The sequence below is a fragment of the Gossypium hirsutum genome, chromosome D13, assembly GCF_007990345.1.
Source record: "Gossypium hirsutum isolate 1008001.06 chromosome D13, Gossypium_hirsutum_v2.1, whole genome shotgun sequence".
Lineage (NCBI taxonomy): Eukaryota > Viridiplantae > Streptophyta > Magnoliopsida > Malvales > Malvaceae > Gossypium > Gossypium hirsutum.
The window spans coordinates 41,465,483-41,492,138 of record NC_053449.1 but is presented as its reverse complement, the minus strand read 5'-3'; the positions used below and the strand labels follow the sequence as shown (position 1 = coordinate 41,492,138).

At 34.2% G+C, this 26,656-nt stretch overlaps 2 protein-coding genes across 2 annotated transcripts; one reads left to right on the top strand and one right to left on the bottom strand.

Annotated features, from left to right (window-relative positions):
- Window positions 1-14,493: 14,493 nt before the first annotated feature.
- Window positions 14,494-17,378, top strand: LOC107920725 (uncharacterized). The gene is made up of 3 exons (XM_016850560.2): window positions 14,494-16,125; window positions 16,455-16,644; window positions 17,043-17,378. The coding sequence occupies exons 1-3, from the start codon at window positions 14,536-14,538 to the stop codon at window positions 17,168-17,170; spliced, it is 1,908 nt and encodes a 635-aa protein (XP_016706049.1). The 5' UTR covers window positions 14,494-14,535; the 3' UTR covers window positions 17,171-17,378.
- Window positions 17,379-21,412: 4,034 nt separating this feature from the next.
- LOC107919638 (probable serine/threonine-protein kinase At1g09600) lies at window positions 21,413-24,933 on the bottom strand. Its single transcript, XM_041109725.1, has 6 exons — window positions 23,995-24,933; window positions 23,382-23,666; window positions 22,992-23,309; window positions 22,588-22,916; window positions 22,212-22,416; window positions 21,413-22,012 (listed from the first exon to the last, which is right to left on the bottom strand). The coding sequence occupies exons 1-6, from the start codon at window positions 24,280-24,282 to the stop codon at window positions 21,878-21,880; spliced, it is 1,560 nt and encodes a 519-aa protein (XP_040965659.1). The 5' UTR covers window positions 24,283-24,933; the 3' UTR covers window positions 21,413-21,877.
- Between the last annotated feature and the right edge of the window lie 1,723 nt (window positions 24,934-26,656).

The window sequence follows — 26,656 nt, the reverse complement described above, 5'->3', positions numbered from 1 at the left end:
AAACTTTATATCACGGCGTTTCAAATATGTATAAGACTTCTACCTATCTGAGGTGGCCTTCAATCTCTCACAGATCAACTTCATATTTTCCTTAATCTCCTGAATTAGATTCGACCTAACAATCCGCTTTTCATGTAGCTCAAACCAACACAAGGGAGTTCTACATTTCCTACCATATAACACATCAAACGATGCCATCTAGATACTCATCTGGGAATTGTTGTTATAGGTAAATTTCACTAAAAGTAGATATCATTCCCAACTTCAACTAAACTAAAGAATGCAACTGCGTAGCATATCCTCAAGAATCTGAATCACCCTTTTCGACTAGCCGTCCGTCTGAGGAGTATAAGTCGTACTAAAATTAAGCTTCCTACAAACTCATCCAAAACCTAGAACTAAATGCAGATCTCTATCTGAAATGATGGAGATCGAAACACCATAGAAAGCATGATCTCTACTATGTACAGCTCTGCCAACCTTTGTAATGAATAATTACTACACACCGCTAGAAAATACACACTTTTCGAAAATTGATCAACAATCACTCATATTAAATCTTTCTTTTTCGGGATCAAAGGCAAACCCCAGACAAAGTCTATAGTGATTCTCTCCCACTTCCATTCTGAAATCTTTATCGGCTAGAGCAACCTTGAAGGATACTAATGTTCTGCTTTGACCTTTTAGCAAACTAGGCACCTAGACACAAAACTCGTAACATCTCATTTCAGTCCAGACCACTAATACATTTCTCGAAGATCACGATACATCTTATTACTACTGGGATGCATAACATACGGGCTACTATGCGCTTTGGTGAGAATCGCATGCCTTAAGTTCACATCACTAGACACACAAAGTCTCTATTAGAAACTCAATATACCATCTGCATTAAGATCAAAATCTCTACTTCCACATTTCTCAACCTGACGAATCTTCTTTACCAAACTCTCATCTACGAATTGCTTCTCCTTAATATACTATGACAAAGTCGACTTCACCTGAAGTTTAGCCTGTTGCAAAAATTTCGATTTGGAAATAGTTTTCTTGCACAGCGAAAAATTAAAATTTTGAAAATCGACTTGATTTGTGATATTTATAGCAATAAACCTTAATTGAATATGTACATGTGTTTTTGAATAAGTGGATCTTTGAAGCTTTCCAGCTTTCAACCAAACGATCTTCTTCGCTATTCCCATACCACGAACTGCTTCGAGTGTGGGCTCGAACCAATTGAACCCAAACACAAAACTAGAAAAAAATTTCTTTTAGAGGTAAAAATAAAAATTCTCTCTGCTTAGTAGAAACCGGTAAAATTATTATTTTGGAAAAATATATTTAAAAGTTGAAAATAAATTCTCTCTAACTTTCGGTAGTATAACAATATCTCAGGAGATGTGTAAATAGCTCTACCAATGCCATCTATTTATGGGAAGAGAAGGTAGAACCTTTTTATTTTAAATAGAATAACAACATACTACTTAGAGTAGGAGAGGGGTGAATGTCCCACCCTTGTAATTTTACTAGGTTTGTCGCTCCCTTCATGTTATACAAGGGGTTTTAGGCCTCTCTGACATCGAGTCCAATTACAAGTACTCTTGGGTCCCTTTTCTGACCCAATACTCTATAATGTGATCCAACCCGATTCAGTTTTTCTATTTCCCAAAATAAACTTTAATATTTACATATTAAATAATTTTCTCATCCTAATTTTACCCTAGTAAAATTTTGATGATTTTACCCTTAGTAAAAATTTGACGATTTTACTCCCGGTAAAATTTCAAGAAAATTCGTTCAATATGTCACAACTCAACATGTTCACTATAACCGAATGATTTATTTTCGAGCTTCAAAACAATCCAAAAACATAAACTCATTCTTCCACAATTTTTTAACTAATCCTATATAGGATTGCAAGTTTCCATTTCCATGTCCATTTTTGGAAACCTACATTCATTTCCAAATGATTCAATTTCTCCATTTCAGAGAAAGCCATAATCATTCCTAAATGTTTCCCATTTCTCTTTTTTATTCATTTCGTTCATTTTTATTCAAACACGTAATTTATTTCTAGTTTCAACGAGATAGCGGAGAGACCGATTGGAAATATGTAGTTGAGGCTCAAATGATTTATAAGTAAGTTCCAGCTTTTCACCTATTAATTATAAAAACATTTAGTCATGAAATCATTCCACTATAGTATCGTGACTGAGCTCTCCCCAATGACATACCATTACGAAAGTAACTACTCAATACTCATCCAATGACCTTGTCATAAGTGTGTTACCCTCATAGAATATCCTTGATCTTTTTTAGATAATATTCACTTTCCGAATATGATTCTATTTTATCTAATGGTAATCATTACATCTTCCTTCATGAAAAGTCAATCACTATCAAATAGTGATCAAGTCATCCATCACAAAGATGGACAACCCGTGACCACGTTTACTTTTCATCAACCATGTAATGTCAATGAGAGGATATCATTTACCCATGTTTTGGGCTATGAATTCCACTACTGTGAATGACTTTACATACTACAGATGTCGTACGTCCAACACACTAGCTTTCAATTCCTTATCTATTTGAACTTAAGCTTTCAATTACATCAAAGCGTACGAGTCACACATACATAGTCCGTCATCCACTTAGGATTTAGGTATGTCACATTATGAACATCACAAGTGAATAAATTCATAAACAGATTCAGGATCTATTTTTCTTGGGTACCATCTGATGTACTGTTAGTCCAGTCAGTCACATCTATTTCTCTATCTTCTAGGAGCCTTAGCTCTGATTCCCAAGACAATGCATCTCCCCAATTGGACTTGATAGACGACATATTAGTATTTCAATTGGTTTGGTCATTTCCGATTAGACTAAGGACATGTTTAGGTTCATCTACTAATACAAACTATCATTCGGTACTACGATCCGACTGCATAATACTGTTTCGTATTAGTTAAACATTAGATAACTGATGAGCAACATTTGCTTCCATTTTTCTTTGCATGCAAAAACCATGTGAGGAAAATAATATAAATTATATTAATGTAATAAATAAATTTGTTTTATTAACCAATCTGTTTAAAAATTACAAGTGTCTATTAACGAAAATACTACACTTAGGGCACCAGATCCAACACAGCCAACAACCCACCATCTCTAGTCACACTCAAACATACAAACGTAGCTCGCAACTCAATCATCGATTTCCTACTCAAAGCATCAACGACTACATTCACCTTACTAGGATGATGCTCAGTCACAAAATCATAGTCCTTCAATAGCTCAATCTATTGTATTTGTCTTAAATTTAACTCTTTCTAAGTGAGAAGATATTTAAGACTCTTATGATACATGTAGATAGCATATCTCTCACCGTACAAGTAATGACATCAAATCTTAAGTGCAAATACCACCACAACTAATTCCAAATCATGGGTCAGATAATTACATTTATGTGGTTGCAATTGTCTTGAGGCATATGTAACGGGATTTTTGTGCAAGTGTACATAGTCATTCAAGTAATAAGTAAGTAAAATAAGTTATTGTCTGCACAGGGACTGTGTGTTAATCGATTATTTGAAAAACTAAAAATTCACAATTTGGTATAAAAACACAATAATTTGAGTGATGATGATTTAACTAGATTAATTTAACTAGATGCAAAATTGATCTCTAATGCAATTTTAAACTAAGTATGCAAAATTAGCTAAATGTATGAATGAATTTTAGTAACAGAAACAAAACTTCAACAATAAATAACATGTATAGGCTAGGATAATTACATTAATAAACTTAATTTATTTTCATCATGCTTAACAGTGTTCGAAAAACATTCCATGACAACTCAATCTTTCATGAGTTTAGAAACCAAATTAAGTCCTTTCGGATCTTTTACTTAGTGAAACATGCATTTTACTAATCATATTAAACTAAGGGTTTTTTAGTATTTATGAGAGGTAACAGGGACAATTAAGTTTGAAACAATTTAATCACATAAACCTAAAAACTATGCAAGACAATAGAGCTAACTAAAGATATTATGAACCTCTAATTTAGTCGGGTTTAATGATTTAAATTGAGCATTGCAATTTTCAATTATGTGTCTACTAGTCGTCATCTGGTTAGGATCGTTCAGCTAATCTGAATGCATCCAATCACGTATGAGTGAAATACATCATGATTTTAATTGAAAACATGATCGACTGAGGCACAAAAACGTTAAACATGAATCAAACAAATATTATTGAATTAACATAATCATTCTAGCTAAACAGAATTAAGCTATCATTGTTCATTGCAAGATCAATAAACACTTAGCAAACATGTTTAAATTAAACAACAAGGAGGAAAGAGTAAATTTTAATTCAATTCAGCAGCCTTTCAGATATTTCTGACTGAGGTGTTTCTCCGATCTGCCCATTGCTCTTTTGCTAAGGGTTTCTCAAGGTGGCCGACCAAGAGATGTTCTTGTTAAGGATTTTGTTGGCTAACGAATGGAAGGGAAAATGGAGTGGCTAGGGATGGGGAAAAAGGAAACGGAAATGGAATGAGAGAAAAGAATATAGAATGAGAGATGTGTTATGAATGAATGGATGAAGAATGAGGGATGAGTAGTGTGATATTTATAGGTGAAGGTGAGGGTGAAGTTTACTAAAAATAGACTTTAAAATCCCTCAATCTTCTCCATTGCATGGCTGGCCACAAATTGTGGAAAGGGAGGTGGTTTGGTTGATTATTTTTGTTAGAGTTGTGTGACCCAAATTCTAAGAGACTATTTGTAAGTCAAGTTAAACAAAATATATCTTCTTTCTAGAATATTTAGTATTTATGAGTATAATATATTTAACATTTATTAACATAATATATTTGACTTTGATTAGAATTAGGTTTTTTTCAACCTATAAATAGATGTAGTCGAAACTCCTCTTGTAATTATTCGAATTTGACATAGTGAATTTTTTCTCCTCTGCCCGTGGTTTTTCCCCGAAAGGGTTTTCACGTGAAAATCTGTGCGTTCTTTATTTTTATTTCTCTTTTATTTGCGATATATTGTCATTACTGACATTTTATTTTCACAATTTCAAAAATAAAATCATGCTATAATTAGCATAAAGTAGATGGTTTCGAAGGCATAGTTTGTGTGCAGATTTCTGATTAAATTGCAATTGTAAGGACCTCCAATGAAATATCCCAAAGCTATTTTTTGGCAGCCATATGCTTGTGCCGAAATTGTGCTTGACTCCCCCTTGTTGGATGGTTTCATGATCCAAAAATTAATTAGACATGTCCACTTTGTAACACACTTTAATTGGGTCAAATTAGCATCCTTATGACCCAAATTTGCATGGTATTACCGTCCAAGTAAGGTGAACATGTCCATGTCCATCCACGGACACATTGCATAATAAAATTCACATATTAATAATTAACATGAAAATAATATAATTTATGCACAAAAATCATGTAATAAAGCATAATTTTGCATACTTTATAAATTCATGTATCATATTAACATTTAAGCAAAATCCACTTAATTTATTAGTAATTACTTAAGATTCATATAATTATTAAGCCAAAAGGTGGTACAAATAAATAGAAAAATCCTATATAATTTCAAGTTTACAGCATACACCACCACATTCCCATCCTGCATCAATACACATCCGAGACCCATATATGAAACATCGCTATAGACCACAAAACCTTCCTAGACTCTAGTTGAATCAACATTGGAGCTTTAGTCAAAACTGTTTTCTGCTTCTTAAAGCTCTTCTATCTCTTATCAGTCCACTCAAACACCACATTCTTTTACAATAGTTTCGTTAAGGGTGCGACAATAATGGAAAACCTTTCAATGAACCTACGATAATAACTAACTAGACCCAAAAAGCTTCGAACTTCAATAACACTCTTCGTCGGACTTCACTCTAGAATAGCCTCAATCATCTTCTTCAGATTTACACGAATTCAGTCTGTTGATACAACATGACCTAGAACCATAACCTCTTTCAGCGTGAATTCATACTTACTCAACTTCCCATATAACTGCTTCTCCCGTAATATTTGTAGAATAATTCGTAGAAGTGCATCATGATCATCCTCGGTACGTGAATACACGAGAATGTCATCTATAAAAATAATCATGAATTAATCTAGATACGAATGAAAAACATGATTCATCAAGTCCATGAATGCAGCCGAGGCATTAGTCAAACCAAATGACATGACCAAAAATTCATAATGACCATACCGGGTCCTGAACGCAGTTTTTAAGACATCTAACTCCTTCACCTAAACAAATAATACTTGCGCACCCTAAGGGGACACACTCAGTCGAATGGAACCTCGGTCAAGCAATGCTTGCAACTGAATTTTTAGCTCCTTAAGCTCCTTTGGTGTCATGCGGTATGGTGCAATGAGCACCGGTGCAGTACCAGGGAAGAGCTCAATACAAAACTCTACCTCACGGTCCAATGGTAAACCAGACAACTCTTCTAGAAACACGTCAAGAAATTCCTTACTATACGGATATCTTGAACTCTCTCTTCATTGTTTCTCGAATTCAACACATAAGCTAGATAAGCTTCACAATCTTTACCCATCATCTTTTCAGCTTTGGTTATCGAAACCATGTTAGAGAGAAATTTGGGTCTCTCCCCAACTACCACAATCTCCATCCTATCTTTCCCTCGCAAGGTAATATGTTTCAACTCAAAATCCACTTTTGTCTTATGTTCGGTCAACCAATCCATATCAAGAATCACGTCGAAACCATGAAAAGGAAACTCCAAATCTACAAGTAAAACATGTCCCTAAATCATCAAAAGACACTTACGACACCCTATTCATTACAACACTTTCACCCAATAAACTAGTGATAATCATATCCAATCTAACCATCTCTACCAGAAGCCCCAACTCACCAGCTAATTTGCCTAAGATGTATGAATGCGTAAAATCAAAATCAACTAACAAAAATAACGGAATTGACAACAAAGTAAAGGTACTTGCAATCATTTTGGTCGAATTACAGTCCTGCAGCTTCTTATAGGTATAAACTCGCGCTGGTCCCCAGGTTTCAGCTTGTATAGCAACGGTGTGTACGATAGTCCGATGTCCAATTTGTCTCCCATTACAACCTTTACCTTGGCCTCGATCTTGACCTTTAGTGATTGCAGGTGCAGAACCTTAAGTTCGGGAAACCTCAACTTTCCTAGATCAGTCTTCCAACTGATGCTCCCTAAAACCACATTGAAAACATCCCCTAGTATGCTTCCTACACTCACTTGGATACCTACGGTCACAATGATCACAAAGCGGCCATCCCGAAGCTCTCGATGTCCTACCATTACTAACTACTACACTACTCTACTGCCTAGATTGGCTTGGTTAGATTCCATATCGAGCACCTCTACTAGATCCCTGTGAATCACGAACTCTTTTAAGCGATTGTCCAGATACACCAGAATGATCAGAGGTCCTCTTTCCAGATTTAATCACCACTGATCACGGCTGCTCGACCAATTTCTCCTTTATAGTCTTAGCCTTCTCAACCATCTCATCGAAGACCTCCATACCATGTGTTACTAGGTATACTCGAATGTCCTAATTCATTCCAAACTGGAACCTCTTGCATCGGTCTTTCTCAGAAAGAACCATTTTCAAAGCATAATGGCTAAGTTGAAAAAACTCTGACACATACTCAACCCCTGTCATGGTGCCTTGAACCAAATCAAGGAATTTTCTCTTACAGGCTTCTATATATTGTTCCCCCATAAACTTTCTCTTGAACACCTCTAGGAACTAATCCCAAGTCAGACAGTCAGTTGTAGTTCCTCTCTTCATTGTGTTCCATAAATGGTGGGCTTCACCGTCAAGTAGAGATATGGTACAACCCAACTTCTCTTCATCAATGCTAGACATCTCCTCAAGGATCCTCTCAACTCTTTCATGCAACAGCCCATTTTCTAATGGTTTCAGGACCACAACTCTAACGTGTTAGTTTGTAAATATTAATTATTTAATATTTACAAGGTCATTAGTATTGTATTAAAAATTGATTAAGAAATTTTATCGTTTAAAAAGTTAATTAAGAAAAAAGGACTAAATCGTAAAAGTTGAAAAAGTTTATTACTGTTAGGGTAATCCGCAATCTACTGGAGTTCCCCAATCATAGCTTGCATCAGTGGGTCAACACTTGCTTCCAATGCATTTCTCCTCGGAGGTGGCACAAGTGGTGCAGAGGATGTATCACCCTTCCATGCGTTCATATTTACTCGTCTAGGAGGCATATTTTATATAATATAAACACAAAATAAAACGAGAGTGTGAATAATGGTTAGTGATCCAAGGTATTTTCCTGTAAAAAACATTTTATAAAGGCAATGTGTTCTCGTTCCTACGATGAAAACAAACAATTTCATTCAAGGGTATTTTAGTCAAAGGTACTTTAGTAATCTAGGCCTGAGTGTTGCTAGCCTACCTCTGATACCACCAAATGTGGTAGCCCAAACCTGGCCAAGACTGTTTGGCTTGAATCCAAAACGTCACATTAGTCATCGAAGTGGCTCAAAGCACATCGCAATATTTATAGGCACAAATCTTTTTTTCTATTTATCTAATTGACAACGAAAATCATTGAAATGGAATTTAATCATACATAATCATGAATAAGCAAACAAGCCTAGTTACATGCTTTAACTAACACAAATCGTTCAAATTGCAACCATGGACAAAATTATCTTTTCATATCCAACATATGAACACATTCGTCTAACAACAATTTAAAAATACATTTTAATTCTAAAATCCTTTTAGAAGCATTTTTGAAAGAATCAACTTAGTTTGATTAACATTCTCAGTTAATTTTGAAGATAAGGGTTTTAGGGACTAAATTGAAAAAGTGACAAAATATTAGAAATAACCACATTACAAAATTATCTTTGGATTTACAAAATTAGACATCTAAATCTTAGGTATGTATGTTTTCAAAGCATTTTATAGCATTTTGGACTCCAATTACATCACTCAAACATTAGGACTAAGTTGCAAAGTTACAAAATCAACCTACATCTTGACAACGCGATTCACCACATCACAACGTGATATGGAAGAGGCCTCTCATCACGAAGATGTGAAAAAAAGGGTGTCTCGATGTTGATCTCTCGTCACAACAACATCCGAACGTCTTCGAGACGTCACCTGTAATTTCTACAAAACAACCTAATAACCTGAAATTTCTAGTTTTTGTCACTCCCAAACATACCATTTCGTGCATTTTAGCCTATTTCTCATTTCTAACAAGTCATATTCCCCACAACTCACATTTAGAACATGCTCCAACATACCATAACTTACAAAAAAACATAATTTGACACTTCAAGTAAATGTTTATGTTAGCATATGCACTTTAAGTAAATCAATCACACAACATACCATATTAGCATACCATAATTTCCTAAGGCTCCCACATGTTCAAATTAAGTCATTCGATTATTTTAGACAGGTTAAAGTTTCCAGAATTTTGGTTTAGCCCTTTTTTTAGCACTTTTTAACCATATTCCATGCATTTTTAACACTTGAACTCCGGTTAGACATAACATGCATCACCAACAATATTCTCAAGCACCCAAAAACCAAAAATCAATGTTCAAAGTCTATATTAATAGTCCAAAGTCTAGTCCCACATGATAACCCACTTACCTTTATTGAAAGAGTTCAAAATCATTATAACATACTCAAATGCTATGTCTTGTAAGGATCACCTCTCTTGCCCACTTCACACTCCTCGTAGCACTACTTTTTAGCAAGGTAAATGAAAAAAGTGTCTAAGCTTAACCAAGCTCAGTGAATGTTCAAAAGCACTACAATGCAAACATGAAATCAAAGGTTAAGTAAAAGCATGCTAAAAGCAAACTCACAAGCACTTTCTCACCATGTCAAATCATCATTGCCATGATCCATCTTGCCCACATAAGAAGGTTAAACATTTTTTCATTATACTTACATAAGACACCAAAGAAAACATCATGATTTTTCTTTTACACAAGACACTTAAGGCATAATTCAAACATTTCAATTTTGATGTGTTTGGTCATTGTGACTAACATATGTACATAAGCACATTTCATCGCATTGGAAAAACTGATCTCCAAGACACCAATGTGTCAAAGAGTCAATGTGTCAAAGAGTCTATCATGTCCCAAATAAAGTGAAATGTTAAGCTAACACTCTCCAACAAACCAACCATATCCCAATGAATGGAGCTTAGCTCATCATTCCCTTTTCTCTCCAACATGTCTCAGGCCTCGATACCCATATACAAAGCATAGGCGGGTACTCAAATCATATGGCATGCCACTATATCGAATGGTTTCAAAAAGATCACAAGGCCAACATATCCCCTTTTACGCATATTTAGCTATTTTTTATGCACATTTTCTCTATTCATATTCATTATAATCGTAACACTATCATTTTCACATAGCATGCTTGTCATATTCATATTTGATGCACTTACAAGGGTTAACACAATGCTCAATAAGCCAAAACCATATTAAAGCACATATATGTGCATAAAACCAATAATTCCCATATCATATACTGACACAATCATACATTACTTGCTGCATTAACATATCATATTACACATCTCACATCACATAGACACTATTTTGCAAAATGAGTAAGAAGGCTTACACACGGAACTTATGTAGGTGTTTAGGCTAACCTAAAATCCTAATTAACTTAATGAATTGTGTATACAAGTAGTGACTCTGGAACACTCACCAAATCAGCTTTCGCTTGCTCATCGAAAGCTTAAACAAGCTTCGCCTTACTCATAGAGGGCTCTGATGAATCTGAAACTTCATATGCACATTACACATAATAAAATATGGTTAGTAGAAACCATAAACAATTAATCTCAACAAAAATGCAGATCCACACTACCCTCTCATAAGCCAAAAATTTAACTAGTTTTGTTGAAATCTTCGATTTCTTAACTATTTTTTGTTTCCATTACTTAAACCTGATTCTAATCATCTCCTTAATAGAATGAATCTAAACCACTTAGAACACTCAATAACTCAAAATTTAGCTTTCTAAAAAAATCACCTTAGAATACCTTAAAGGAAGAAGAAAAATAATCAAATCCTTGAAATCTCATAATGACTTGTTAAAACAAGTTTAAAAACCTTTTAATCTTACCAAAATAAGATGGAAATAATTTAGAAACCAAATTTTAGCTTGGAAATATGAACTTCTCCATTTTAGAGCTCAATTTCAACATATTTATTTAAATCTTTAAAAATCTTGTTTTAGAGGATCAAATCTTGATTTGAAAAAAAGAAAAATGCATAGAAATAAAATCAAGAAATAGAATCTCAACTTGCTTGGAGACGAAAAACGAGTTAGAACTTGAATTTCTTGAAAATCCTTTAGAAAATAATGAGGAAATTGATGAAGATTTTGATAGTTTTCTTGAAATTTGAGAGGAAATTGAGTGCTTGAGTGAAAAGAAAGTCAAAGTTGTTCGTTTGTTTTGAAAGAAAAATGTGTAGATTTTTTTTGGCAAAAATTTCAAATAAAGAGGAATGAGGAGGGAAGGGACATGAATGGGGGTTTTAAAGCTACAGGGGAAAAACTGATTTTTAAAACAAATGTATAATTGCTTTTGGGCAACTGTCAAGTTTGACCTTTTTAAAAATTAGTCCTCTTTTCTAATTAAAAGCCTTTTTTTCGATTCTTTTTAAAATATAATTTATATATGTTTAAAATCATTGTATGGAAAATAATTTTCAGACATTTAATTCCAATTTTTCGAAACTAACTTTAGGCTCTATTTTAACAAATTCTTCCGGGATCCAAATCGAATATCCAGTCCACTAACCCAAATACTAGACCAAATTTTGGAATGTGACAACTCTCCTCCTATAAAAAGAATTTTGTCCTTGAAATTTACCTGAGTTAAATAGATAGGGATACTGATGTCTTATCATGTCCTCGACTTTTCAAGTAGCCTTTTTTCATTTTGTGGTTACTCAACAAAACCTTAACCAACTGAATTCTCTTATTACACAACACTTTCTCCTCTTGAGACAAAATCTCAATCGGCTCCTCCTTATACTTAAGATCAGGTCGAATCTCAATCTCCTCAATCGACACTATATGCAATGGGTTAGATTGATACTTTTGCAACATGGACACATGAAACACATATGAATACACTCAAGTTTTGACGAAAACTTGAGTTGATAAGCCATTGGCCCAGACCTCTCAACAACCTCATAAGGTTCAATAAATGTCAGACTCAGCTTACCTTTCCATCCAAATCGTAGAACCTTTTTCCAATGTGAAAATTTCAAAAACACTATCTCTAACTTGAAACTCGATTTCATAATGTTTCAGATCTGCATAAGACGAACGACCCATGGTCGCGTTTACTTTTCATCAACCATGTAATGACAATAAGAGGATATCATTTACCCATATCTCGAGCTATGAATTCCTCTGTTGTGAATTACGCTACATACTATAGAAGTCGTATACCTAACGCACTAGCTTTAAGTTCCTTATTTTTTTGAACTTAGACTTTTACTTACATCAAAGTATACGAGTCACACATGCATAGTCTGTCATCCACTCAGGATTAAGGTATGCCACACTTTGAACGTCACAAGTGAATAAATCCATAAACGGATTTAGGGTTTATTCTTCTTGGTCTAGCCCGATGTAATGTCAGTCCGGTCAATCACATTTATGTGCCTATTTTTTAGGAGTCATCCACTTCGATGCTCAACACAAGGCATCTCCCCAATTGAACTTGATAGACGACATACTATTCTTTCTATAAATTTGCTCATTTTCGATTAGACTAAGGACATGTTTAGGTTCATCTACTAATATAAGTTGTGTTTTTGCATTGCAATCCGACCACGCACTACCGCTTAGTATTAGTTAAACATTAGACAACCTGTAAGCTAATATTTGCTTCTATTTTGCTTTACATGCAAAAATCATATGTGAACATTATACAAAAGATATTCATGAATAATTTTATTAACCAATCTGTTCGAAAAAAATTACAAGTGTACATAGACGAAAATATTACACTTAGGGCACAAGATCCAATAATTTAGATACCTCTTATTCAATTAAGCCAATTCATAAAAAGAAATTTATCTTTTTATAATTTTTAAATAAAATTAGAGTTAAATTGATGTAAAATATAACTATTGAGGATTAATTTTATTATTATACCAATAAAAAAACTATTAATTAGTTAACAATTAGGTAAAATGTTTTTTTTGGGAGAAGTAAAAAACATTTACTAACCCAAAAGGAAAAAAAAAGCGCAAAGTTTGCTACATTTGTTTACTCACAAAATAAGTGAATCTCCTAATTCCCCTCTAACCCGCATGGAGTAAAACATCAGAAACATTTAGGGCCAGTTCTTCATTACTTTTGAAAAGTATTTTTGAAAAGTGCCGTGGAAAAGTGCTTTTGAAAAATTTGAGTGTTTGGTATTACTGTCAAAAAGTGCTTTTGAGAAATAAAATGTCTATTTTAGACATAATATTATAAAGTAACAAATACGTATTTAAATAATGTTCAAATTAGTTAATGTTATGATATTTTAGTAAAAATATAAAAAATAATTTATTATAACTTATTGTTAATATTTTAATATATAATATTAATTTTAAATATTTCTAAGTAATTAATATTAATTATTTATTAAATTTAATTAGAATATATAAAATATATTTAAATATTTAAATATAATAATTAAATATTTGTAATTAGATATTGACACAATTGTATTATTTTAAAAATTATTTTTTATTTTTAATTAATACTTTTAACACATTTGTATTATTTTATTTTAAGATGTATTTGAATATATAACTCATATTAGATATTAACATAATATAGAAAACATAAACCTAACAAATTAAAATATTACATATATTTGGATTAAAGTTTTAAAAAGGGATAATATTTATATACCAAATATAAATACTAAAAATTTTAGGAGAAGACAAAGGTTAAAAATGTAAATAGAAGCCAAAAGTACTTTTGGCTGAAGAAAAAGTTAAAATTTTCAACTTCTCCATTTGTCAAAAAATACTTTTTTTAGTTAAAAATTTTTCTGAAATAATGTTTGTTTTTTAATAGTTTTAAGGAAAAGTACTTTTTATTCCAAAAGTCTATCTAGAAGCATTAAAGAAGGCTTAGAGTGATCAAAATAGTTAAGGATGAAATTGTAATTTTTTTGTGGTTGAGTGATTAAAATAAAAGATTTTACATATTTTGTTGATCACTAATGTAGCTTACCCAAAAAGAAAGATTACGTGATTTTGGTTTTGCTGGGTGAGATGGATGAATTGGGATGCCTTCTCAAAGCCAATCCCTTAGCCCATAATTCCATTGGGCTTATTTCCTTTTATTATGGAGGGAGGCATTGCTACAAAATCTGGATTTTTCTTGTTTCTACTACTATTATTACAAAATCTGTTAGTTATGGCGTCAAAATTCCTTCCTTCAAGACTTCCTTTGCCGCTCAACTCTCCACGTTTCCACCGTCTTCCTTCAACCAACAAGACAATGATCCCAATCGCCTCTTTCTCTTCTTCTTCCCCTTCAGCGTCATCTGTAGACAACTCCGTTAGAAAACAAGAAGAAGAAGAAGAAGAGCTGCAAGAAAAGGTAGCTCAAGCCCTCACATACCATCATCAAACGAAGCATGGTTTCGCCAACTATGCCAGAGGACCGCGTGGCCTTGACTGGGCCAATCAACCTAACCCTTTCCGTCGTTACATCTCTGCTCCTCTGCTTCCTCTCCTCCATTTTCCCACTGACAGACCAATAGTTGCGGTGACAGATGATGCTCCTTTGTATTCTTCTCTCTTCCATTCTCTTCCTCCTCCTAAACCCATCTCCCATTCCACTATCTCCCAACTCTTTTTCGATTCTTTGGCTCTTTCAGCTTGGAAAACCACCGGGTTTTCCACTTGGTCCCTTCGGGTTAACCCCAGCAGCGGCAATTTGCATCCCACCGAGGCTTACCTTATTGCCCCTCCTATTCAATCAATCTCTGATTCTCCTTTTGTAGCCCATTATGCTCCCAAAGAACACTCTCTCGAGCTTCGTGCCACAATCCCATCTGGGTTTTTCCCCAACTTCTTTCCTGATAATTCATTTCTCATTGGAATTTCTTCTATTTTCTGGCGAGAAGCATGGAAATACGGAGAACGTGCGTTTCGTTACTGCAATCACGATGTGGGTCATGCAATTGGAGCTATTGCAATGGCTGCCGCAACGCTTGGCTGGGATGTCAAGCTTCTAGATGGGTTTGGATACAAGGATTTGGAGAAGCTAATGGGGCTTCAGTTTTTCCCGGACTTTAAAATACCATCAAGACCAATCAAAGGCAAGTTTCCTGAGATTGAATTTGAGCACCCAGATTGTTTGATTCTTGTTTTTCCTAACGGGAGTAATCCATTCGATGTGAACTATAAGGAATTGAGTTCTGTAGTAAATGAGTTTACGAATTTGGAGTGGAAAGGGAAGTCAAATTCGCTTAGCAAGGAACATATTTGTTGGGACATAATTTATAGGACAGCCGAGGCAGTTAAAAAGCCATTGACGATTCAAAAGGGTGAATTTCTAGTTGATCAATTTAAAAGCAGTGGGATCTGTAGTGAAAACTCTTACAAAGGTTTTACAATTAGGGAAGTTGTTAGGAAAAGGAGGAGTGCAGTTGATATGGATGGAGTAACCGTAATGGATAGGCAAACATTTTATCAGATTTTGTTGCACTGCCTTCCATCAGGGAAGGGGGAGAAGCATAGAAGACAATCAACATTGCCATTTCGGGCTCTCTCTTGGGATGCGGAGGTTCATGCTGCTATATTTGTTCATAGAGTGATAGGTTTGCCCAAGGGATTGTATTTCTTGGTAAGAAATGAGGATCATTTAGAGGAGCTTAAGATGGCTACCAGATCTGAGTTTAAGTGGGAGAAACCAGAGGGATGCCCTGATGATCTACCTTTGTATGAACTGGCAAGTAGTGACTGTCGAGAGCTTGCCAAGCGCCTTTCATGCCATCAGGTGTGTGCCATTTCTCTTCTTTTTCATTTTCTTTGTGGTTTATATACACTGCCAAAACAAATTGCTTAGGAAGAGCTTGATTCGGTAAATAGAAACAGATTTATTAACAATATATCGATATCCTTTGTTCATCAATGCATGAAGTTTACAAACATAAATACTGGTTGTTGAATATGAATAATAGAGGTGGAGGAAGAGCCGTTTGCAAAATGCTTGAGAATATTATTGTTTTGAATGACCTTTCCTGCAGAAGGCTTCTTTGTTGCAGAGTGCAAACCTGCAAAGCATAGTTTCTATATGTAACTGAAACACCAAACTTCTACACACAGGATATCGCTAGCGATGGCTGCTTCAGCCTTGGAATGGTGGCTCATTTTGAACCTACCTTAAGTGAGAAGGGTGCCTGGATGTATCCTAGATTGTTTTGGGAAACTGGAGTTCTTGGCCAGGTGCTGTACCTTGAAGCGCATGCTGTTGGCATATCTGCAACTGGAATTGGTTGCTTCTTTGATGATCCTGGTATGTCTTTTAATTTTCACCATTATTCTAAACTTGTATTCCGAATCAACAGTGATTATATATGGTATCCTAGTCTTCTAATAAAATTCTTCATCAAATATAGGTTAGACATCTCATCTAAATGATACTGCTTCCTTGTCAGTTGTTTCATAAGGTAGTCTCATCTTTGGTGAGGGTGTTTAAGGCAGTCTCATTGCAATTTGTACATTGATATAAGATTATTTACAATGAACTGAGGAAATAATACCCTTAAGGAGCATACCCCTTTTTCAGGACTAACACAAAAATCCAAAGCCTGCCCTTGCCTCAACATCCCCTTATAACTACAAAGTTGGACCCATCATTTCCCAAACATCAAACATTAATGACGTCTTTTTTTTTTTTTTAATACTTTGCAGTGCATGAACTTCTTGGGTTTAGAGGATCAAAGTTTCAGAGTCTGTATCATTTCACTGTTGGAGGCCCTGTGTTGGACAAGCGGATTATGAGCCTGCCAGCATATCCGGGGCCTAGCATTGATGCATGATTGCAGGGTCATTTTTATGTTCAAAATTAGAAGCTGTTGTTTAGCACAGAGTTATCATCAGTGGAGCCCATACTATGAAAGGCCTATCAAATGATTGTTTTCAATTTGGTGGGTTTATATAGAAGTTTGTGGCAATTGTTAACTGTTTTCAATCTGCTGTATACTGTAAAGTTTACATTCTTTACTAATCAATGTAAATTAAAATTAATGCATATAGGTTTTATGATAAGATAATTTAGTATAGAGCGAATGATCTCATATTTTCATTTTACAACAGTATCTTAAACTGCTTCGTTGAGCAGTTGTAGAATTTAATATTCAACATTAGAAGCTTTTCTATGGAACTGTGTCCTTCTTTATTTTTTATTCAGAGGAATGTAATCAAGATTGTTTAAGCTTTTTTCATAGACTACAGTTTAAGCTTGTGTATCTCTCAAGATCAGGAAGAAGAGCAGCAATGGGGAACTAAGTTGGAGCTGACTGCTGGCCATTAAATATACTAGCTCTCTCCATACCAGTTCTAAACTCCAGTTTTGAAGAAAAAAATTGGTATGCCTAAGTCAATGCTTTCCTTTTTTGGATTCAGTGAAGCTTATAATTGTTAAATACATGTGGAAATTGGATTTATGTCTATTTGGATAAGTTTAATTGTGCAATTTAGTGCGATTTTTGTTTAGAAAACTGAAGGGCAAGGGAAACGATAACTGCTGTAATATCTCTTTAAGCCCACGGTTATCCATGATGCCATTTTCTTGTGGGTGTGACTTGCTGCTAGGCATGTGAATATCATTAGCACTGTAGTTGTGTTTATGAAAATGAATGGAACTGTAAAATAACAGTCGCTGCATCCCATCAGGTTGCTTAACTCCCTTCTTGCCATCTATCTTTGCTAGTATTTTGGGAGTTACGTCTCCCATATCAATTAGGGCCTTGTTGAGAGTACCTTGGAGTAAACTTAGAAGTTCCAAGGCCCTAGGGTTAAAAGAGTAACACATGTTCTTATGATCTATATTCTCATTTTGTGGTAGTGGAGTTATTAAATTTCTCATTCTGTGGTAGTGGAGTTATTAAATTTTGTAAGTATGGTTAAAAGAGTGACACATGTTATGATCTATATTCTCTAGACTAGACAGAAAAATGAAAAACAAACTCTCTACAGGTAATGCGTAGAATAACTCTGAATTCTCGCTACACAACTTTTGCATAACAGTTTTTCAAGTAGATAAGACAGTCATATTATATTACAGGTTCCTGCTCCGTGGCTTTCTTATTAGGTATAAAGCCTTACATTCTGATTTTAGTGCATCAGGTTGTTTGTTCAGGCGAACAAAATAAATTACCAATGGAAGTGGTGTGGACCTAGGATTCTTGGGTAGGACAATACATTGTTTTAGGACTCTTAGAATAGAAGTATTTCATATGGTTTTATTTAGTTGATATATTTTTTTATTTAATTATTGTAATCTCTATTTAAAGGAATGTATGTTTTAGGTCTGAGTCGTATGATTTCAGTCTTCCTTCAACGAGTTGGAAGGTTCCGATCTTCCTTCGATGAGCTGAGCTATCAATCCCAAAGCCAACTATCTTCGGCTGTGGCAGAACAGTGTTTGCCAGAATGGCGAGCAGAAATACCCAATAAACTTGGGTATGCAAACAAAGATGCTTGATTGTACATTGCATTATCTTCATAGAAGTATTGTTGTAACCTAACGCAAACTAATTGATGAACTGCATGAAGGAATTGATAAAATAATTATTGGTAAATAAGTTAGTAACTATAGGGTAAAAAAAAAAAGGTAGACCTTTTAGCTGGCATCAAACCCTCTTAAGATCATCTCCATAATCACAAGCAACTTCACTCTTCTATCTTATCCTATAAACCACTTTTAAACTCATATCCAACAATCCATCATGTAAATTTGTTGAGGTATTTTTGAAAATTGTGAAATTAATGCTTTATGAAAAATGATTAATACCTTCTGTCTCAATTTGTTAGTGCCTTTTTTCAGAGAGGTTGAGAAAATTTATTATTTATTTATTTCCTTTAGGCTAAGGTTTTAGAAAAGAGTTTTATAGAATGTGTAACTCAGTCCAAAGTTAACCCCTACACTTGAGTGATCATTTTTTTCCTCATTGAATAAAGAGATTAGGAAGGTTTTTCCTAGAATCTCTCTTTATCTTAATTTAGGATTTGATTACTACTAGAATTACGTATAAAATTGGTGGCTTTCTGTTTTTGAAAATTTTATATATAAACAGTTTTTGTCTATAAAAGCAATCATCTCTCACTTCTGTTTTCTTCTTTGAAGCTCTACATGGTAAGAAAAATGATTTTTCTATGAAGAAATGGAAAAACCAACCTTAAAACTCAGCCATCAAAATTCATCAACCAATCCAACTCCTATCGACAATATGACTGCAACATGCTGTATTGCTCAAATAGGCTACGAGCCACCCAAACTCTTGGATAGTATACTCGGGTGCATCGGATCATATAGCTACTAATGCTTCCATTGTCCAAAGTGGCCGGGATAGAATCAGCAGTTATCATCCAAAGCCTGATATTGAATGCCAATACTAGGAGAATGATAGGCGGTGCTAACGCTCCTAATAATCCCGGAAAACAAATCCAAATTTCAAGTAGTGTGTCAGTTCACTGTAATGCAAGGTCACCTCAATTTCCAATATTTAAAAACGCTATTCCCAACTCTTTCAATCAAACGAGCCTTTCCAATTTTAAGTATTCAATCTAATGGCATAAAACATCTCATCTTTTTGCAATGATTCATAGTGATAATATATATTCTATTAATCATAATTAGAATTAATTCAATATAAAGCTCAACGAACTAAAAATTAGAATATATTCGGGCTCAGATTAGAATAAATTTGGATAATATCTATACATGATGAGATATAATTTAAACCTAACATAATCTAAAAAATGAACTTCACGCATGATAATTACGTATGATAAAACTCAAACTTGAGCCACCAAGGCCCTAGGGTCTCAACTAGACTTGTCCATGGGATAGGCCACCTGGCCTGAAGGTTCGCCCAAAAAGTGGGAGAGTTTGGTTAAAAATATAGACCCGAAAAATGTCCTTGAACAAAAAATTTTGCTTGTTAAGTTGCATCTATCTTAGTATTATTTAAGTACATATATTTTTTTAAAATTTATTTTCAATTTGTTGGGAAACATTTATTTTAATGTTTTTAGTATTTTTTTATGTATTATATAATTTTTTAAAAAATTATATAATACATAATATAAAAAAATTAATACGGTCGGGCCGGGTCCGAGTTTTAGCTTTTTTATACGGGCTGGCTTGGGCAAATTTTAGGCCCATTTTTGGGCTGAGTTGGGATAGGCCTAGCAAACGGACCTAAAATTTTGGTTGGGCCTGCCCGGCCCATGGACACCTCTAGTCTCAACTTTGCCAACACAAATAAAACATCATTGGCAAGACTTGGGTTTTAAGTTAATGGGTTTGGGTTTATAATTGGATCGAGTTGATCTTGGGCTAAAACAAATTAGTTCAAGGCCCAAGCCAAATGGAAAGCAAGTCTAAAATCTTGTCCAAACTCATTATTTAAACTTTATACTTTTATCCAAATTCTCTCATATTTTGAGTTCACTTTTGAACTAATAATCCAATCCTTAAAGACTAGTCTACATTAGAGGTGATCATGGGTCAAGCAGCCCGGCCCGGCCTGATGGCCCACCCGAAATATGGGAGGGTTTGGGTAAAAATATAAGCCCGAAATATGGGTTTGGGTAAAAAAATGAGGCCCGTTTAGAAAACAGGCCGGCCTCGAGCACCACTTTTTTGGCCCGGGCCTGGGCCAGGCCCAGCCCGAATATAATAATTATTTGTTTTTATTTATTTTTTAATTTTAAAATATTTTTAAAATACTTTTTTTATTTTTTTATTTTTAAAATAATTTTTTTGTGTTTATTAAAAAAATAGGCCGGGCCGGGTTCGGACTTAGGAATTTTTTCCGGGCCGAGCATGGATAAAATTTCAGGCCCATATTTCGGGCCAGGGCCTAGGATGCGGTCCGAATTTTTTTTGGGACTGGCCCGGCCCGGCCCGACCAATGATCACCTCTAGTCTGCATGAATAAAAAATTTATTTAAGCCAAAAATAAGTAAAATTGCATTATACTCAATAGATTCAAATCTCATTAATTACTTAAAAATTTAAAAAAGAATATAAATCCAAAAATTTTCAATTATTAAAACCCATTTTCTGCTGTTTATGTTTCAACATATTCAGTCATATGTATACAATAGTGAACTGAACAGGTCGTTGGTTTCCATTTTCTGCTGGTTACATATTCATAATCTGATTGGCTGGTCTAGTCCGCTTTTTCCACCATTCACAAAAAGAGATGCCAAAAGCTAAAACTATCATTATAGATACATGAGAAGAAAAATATACATGGAAGGGTAATGTTAGCTTTGTACACTAAAAACCCCATCCAACCATAACCACAATACAAGTAAACTCCTCTTGCCCATCACATGCTATGCTATTCTAGTAACCCCAACAAATTCCTTGAAATTTCATCAAGCAATAAGTGTGGGGACTCAGTGTGTCACTTAGTGGCTATGTACGAAGTGGGTGGTGAAAACAGTTGAAAGAAGATTGGATCAAGCTTCAGGGATTTTGCGGAAACCATTCTCCATTATGATGCAACTGTTCACTTGTCAAGACGTGCTTTCCGTATGACCTGCTGGATTTGCCTCTCGTGTTCTTTAAGTATATCCTCAATGTTTCCTCCAGGAGGCACCATTGGTCCTGAGTATTGGATCTTCGTCTTCCTTGGAGCATAACCCTACCATTGCCCCATAACATTAGTTTAATTACTACATCTTGAGGATGATGTACACTTAAAACAGTTATAGTTCAGTAAGCTTATGAATTCATGCATTGGGTTCCATATCTCATCCAGTGCATACAATGATGATGATGGTGGTGGTGGTAAACAATAATATATAGTAACAAAAATTACGCAGAAAGAGTTGGTCATTTACCGATGCAGGATCTTCGTTGGATGCTTTATCACCTTTCTTATGGGAAGTATTAGCTGCCTGAGACATTTGTGTTCTGAAGCTGCCACGGTTTCTTGTAGAATCTGCATTAGTATCTGATCCTTCTGGTGTAGGCACTTCCTTAAAATCTCTTGAACGTCTTCTAACAGATTCAGGCCCTCTCCCCTTTACAGCCTCTGCTTTTTTCCTGATGTTCCTCCAGAGAATTCAGGTTTATCAATCCAAAAATGAAAAAGAGAACAATAATAGAAAGATCATACAAAATGAACACTAAATGGAAAAATATAATATGAACACAACATGAATACACAAGAACTGAGAACTGTAAAAGATTGACAATAAGGACTGAAAAGAGTACCTTCTTGCTTCATCATCTCGACGTTTGATATCTAGTTCTTTGCTGGGAGGATACTTAGGCAAACTTGCTGGATCACAAGGTAAAGGTTCTGTTGAAAAGAACTGAGCTCTAAGTGCAGAAACAACGGAGCCACGATTTTCGGGTTCCATTGCTAGGAGTTTATCAACAAGAGACAAGGCAGACTGAGGGAAGTTTTTGAAAGTGGCAGCAATACGACGTTTGTAAGGTTTTTGGGGTTTGAAACTTGATGCATGTGGTAGCTCTGTTTTCTGCCAGTACTCCTCTGAGGGTGAACCACACAGCTTAAATATCTTGTGCATTTGCTCTACCTGCAGATATTATTAACTAAGAACACTATGTATCAGGTTCAGGGGTTTAAATTGTGTTTATATAGACAGACTTACCTCTGTTCTTCCAGGCATAATAGGCTTCCCAGCAAATAACTCAGCAAGTATGCAACCAGAACTCCACAAATCTATAGCAACTCCATATTCAGTGGCACCAAGCAAAAGCTCAGGTGCCCTGTACCAAAGAGTTACCACACGACTTGTTAGTGGTTGCTTAGGATCAGCCTGGAAAAATGTAGCCAAACCAAAATCTGCTATCTTAAGAACTCCATTGTCGTCAATCAGCAGATTTGCTCCCTTGATGTCTCTGTGCAGGACACCCCGGCTATGGCAGTGTTCGAGGCCACGAAATAGTTGTTGCATGTAACATTTAATCTACAACCAAATTTGTAAACACTTGAGGTTAAAGATAAAAGCAATTCAACATCTGAGTTTATTGTACCTCACCTGTGCTTCAGTGAAGTCTATGCCAGGAGTTGCTGCAAGCCCAGCAAGGTCATGCTCCATGTACTCGAAAACAAGATACAAGCTGCGCGACATCCGAGAAGCGACTATACCTTCAAGCTTCATAACATTTGGATGGTCAAGTTTCCGCAAAATATTGATTTCCCTAGCCATGAAACGAACACTCTCCGGATCCATATTAATGAACCGAACCTTCTTCATGGCAACTATTTTGCCAGTTACTAGATCCCGGGCCTTGTATACACTACTGTAAGTTCCTTCACCAATCTGCATATGCAACTTACTATGTCAATATGGACAGCAAAAAACATGGAGAGCCACGCATAATTTGACATTCACATGATAACATAGCATAAAAATATGATATTTACGTATGCAGCTGCAAATGTATATCAAATTCCATGAAGCAACAAGTATCCCAGTATGAAAAGATGGTTTAATATGGACATCCTTAAATGAAAACCCCAATGGGCAATGCTCAAGATGATTCATCCAACAGTTGATACTAGATATGAACCAAATAGAAGTGGAGAGTGCAGAACTTTTTGTATATAGAAAAACAGGTAAAAGAAGCATTGAGGAAGAGAGTAATTACTTTTTCTAACTTCTCAAAAGAGTCAGCCCGCCGAGGTTGCCATCCTTTAACAGCATCTCCTGCTACTGAAGCTAACCATGATGGCCATCCAGCAGCATCTAGTTGATCACCATCACCGAGCTGCTTTGGAACAAAGGATTGCTTTTCTCCATCATTGCCACCTTCTAAAATGTCTTCTTGTGTGGATGAAGGAGCAACCAATTGCACTGCTGCCTTGTTTTTTCTTTTGTTCAAGTGTTTCTCGTTAATGTTGTTATCTTTGGCTCCTTTTGAGCAAAGGCAGCCCATAATCTCTCCTCAACAATCCTTTGTTCTTGAATTGATGGCTAAACATGCGTACCCTAACTATCTACAAAAGCCAACGTTGTTTTCACCATGCATTAAACAAAAAAGGAAACCCTGAATACATTATGGGATTCCCCCACGTCCACCATTAATTGTTTCAAATTTTTAACCTCACTACGCATATGACATTAAATTCTCAACCATTTTCAGTCCTACCAAGCATTCAACGCTATTTCTTGATAATCAATATATATTTATTTTTGAGTTTTTCTATATGAAATATTTAAAATTACGTAATTATCAACAGTGAAGCAATCAAAACATGAGGAACCGTAAAATGATCATGATGAGTAAAACAATATTTTTAAATATCTAAGGTTAAAAGAGAAATGAGAAAAAGGTTGATAGATAAAAACTACTAAAAATCTAAAAGCATGAAGGAAAAGAATGAAAACCCAGATAAAAAATCTCACGAATGAACAAAAATATAAAAATTTATTTGTGTCCGGAATAACAAAATCAATGCTTTTTTGTTTATCCGGGACATAAACCTAGAAATGAAATGAAAAGAGGACAATATTGGGAAAAAAAAGGAAAAAGTATAAGAAGCAGGAGGGAAAGTGGGAGAGAAACAAAATGTAGAAGGTATTTGTGAGATTCGCTCCTACAATTATGTAAAACCAAAGATTTTTTAGATGTGACTGTTCTTCTTTCCATTTAGGTAAATTATACCATCATAATACCAATGATAAGAAATTAATGTATACGATTGCAACAAAGTTTTACATGAATATCCTTTTCACCCTTTTTCTCCCTTAAATATATGAATACATTTAAGAACAACGGTTTTTTATTGAACAAATTTTACTATTTAAAATAATAAATTTTATATAATATCAAATTTACATACTATAATAGCATCTGTGACTTGAAATATCATATACTATATAACAAGTTTAATGTGTACATTTACTACAGTATATGCAACTTTACCTTTATATAATTTTTCTGTGAAGTACTTATTAGTTGACATGGCATATTTCTCATTTATAGAGTTTTTGCGTACTATACTTTCTGATTCTTTAATCTTATGCGATTCAGATTTAAAGAGAAATGTTGGTTATAAATATGTATATAATACGTATATATTTATTTTTTAAAATACATTTTGATATATTTGAATTATTATATTTTTATATCTAAAATATGTGCATTAAAATGGATATCAAATACGAATGCCTAAAAAGCAGTAGAGGTTGAAATCATTTGCATACGTATGCATTATGCTAAGGATAAGTTTATCTGCTCATCAAATTGCGCATTAAAGAGAACTTATAGAAGAAAGAGTTTTTTTTTTATAAATAAAAAATAGAGAATATTTGATCAACAAACATTGTATAAGTTTTGTGCATTATTAGTGAATAAAAACATGACATCATCATTGAATAAGATAAAAAAATAATGAAAAACTCTTTATTTTTTATTGTAAATATTAATAACTTTATTTAAACAAAATTAAATATTAAATATAATTATTATATTAATTTTTGAACCATTTTCAATCCACCAAACATTCATCATTGTTTCCTCATAATCAATGTATATTACTTCGTAGTTTTTCTATATGAAAAATCGAGAAATTATATGATTATCAACAGTGAAGCAATCAAAACCTGAGGAATTGTAAAGTGATCATGTTGAATAAAACAATATTTTGTTAGAAATATGTAAGGTTATAAGAGAAATGAGAAAATGGAGAAATTAGTAAACATGTAAAAGCATGAGGGAAAGAGAATTATAGATATTCAGTTTTGACTACTAACCTTTTATCTCTTCCTTGAGGTAAATAATATTATATATTAGTAAATTGTATTAACAAACGTGAAATAAGTAACATTGTTGTTTCACTTGATATCTTTTAGAAAAACAACTATTGTTTAGAATAGTTGTTCAAAACAACTATTCTTTATGTCTGGAATAGTTATATTCAGAACAATGTTTCAATTTAGAACAACTGTCATCTAGTTATTATTTAAGAACAACTTTTATTGAAAAAAACTAAAGTTTGAAACAACTTTTGTTTAAAATATTTACATTCCAAGAATAGCTATGTTCAAAACAGAAAGGGAAGAAGGGGAGGAAAAAGTGGGCGGGAAATGAAATGTATTATCATAATAAGGTAGATAAGAAATTAACGTATGGGATTGTAACAAATTTTTACATCAATAACTTTCCACCCATTTTCTCCTTATGAATACATCTAGCAATAAAGTTTTTTTATTAGTCCTTTTGATTTATTTTATTTAACAAATTTTATTATTTTAAATAATGAATTTTCGTTATTATATAAAATAAATAAATACATAACCAAAAATTA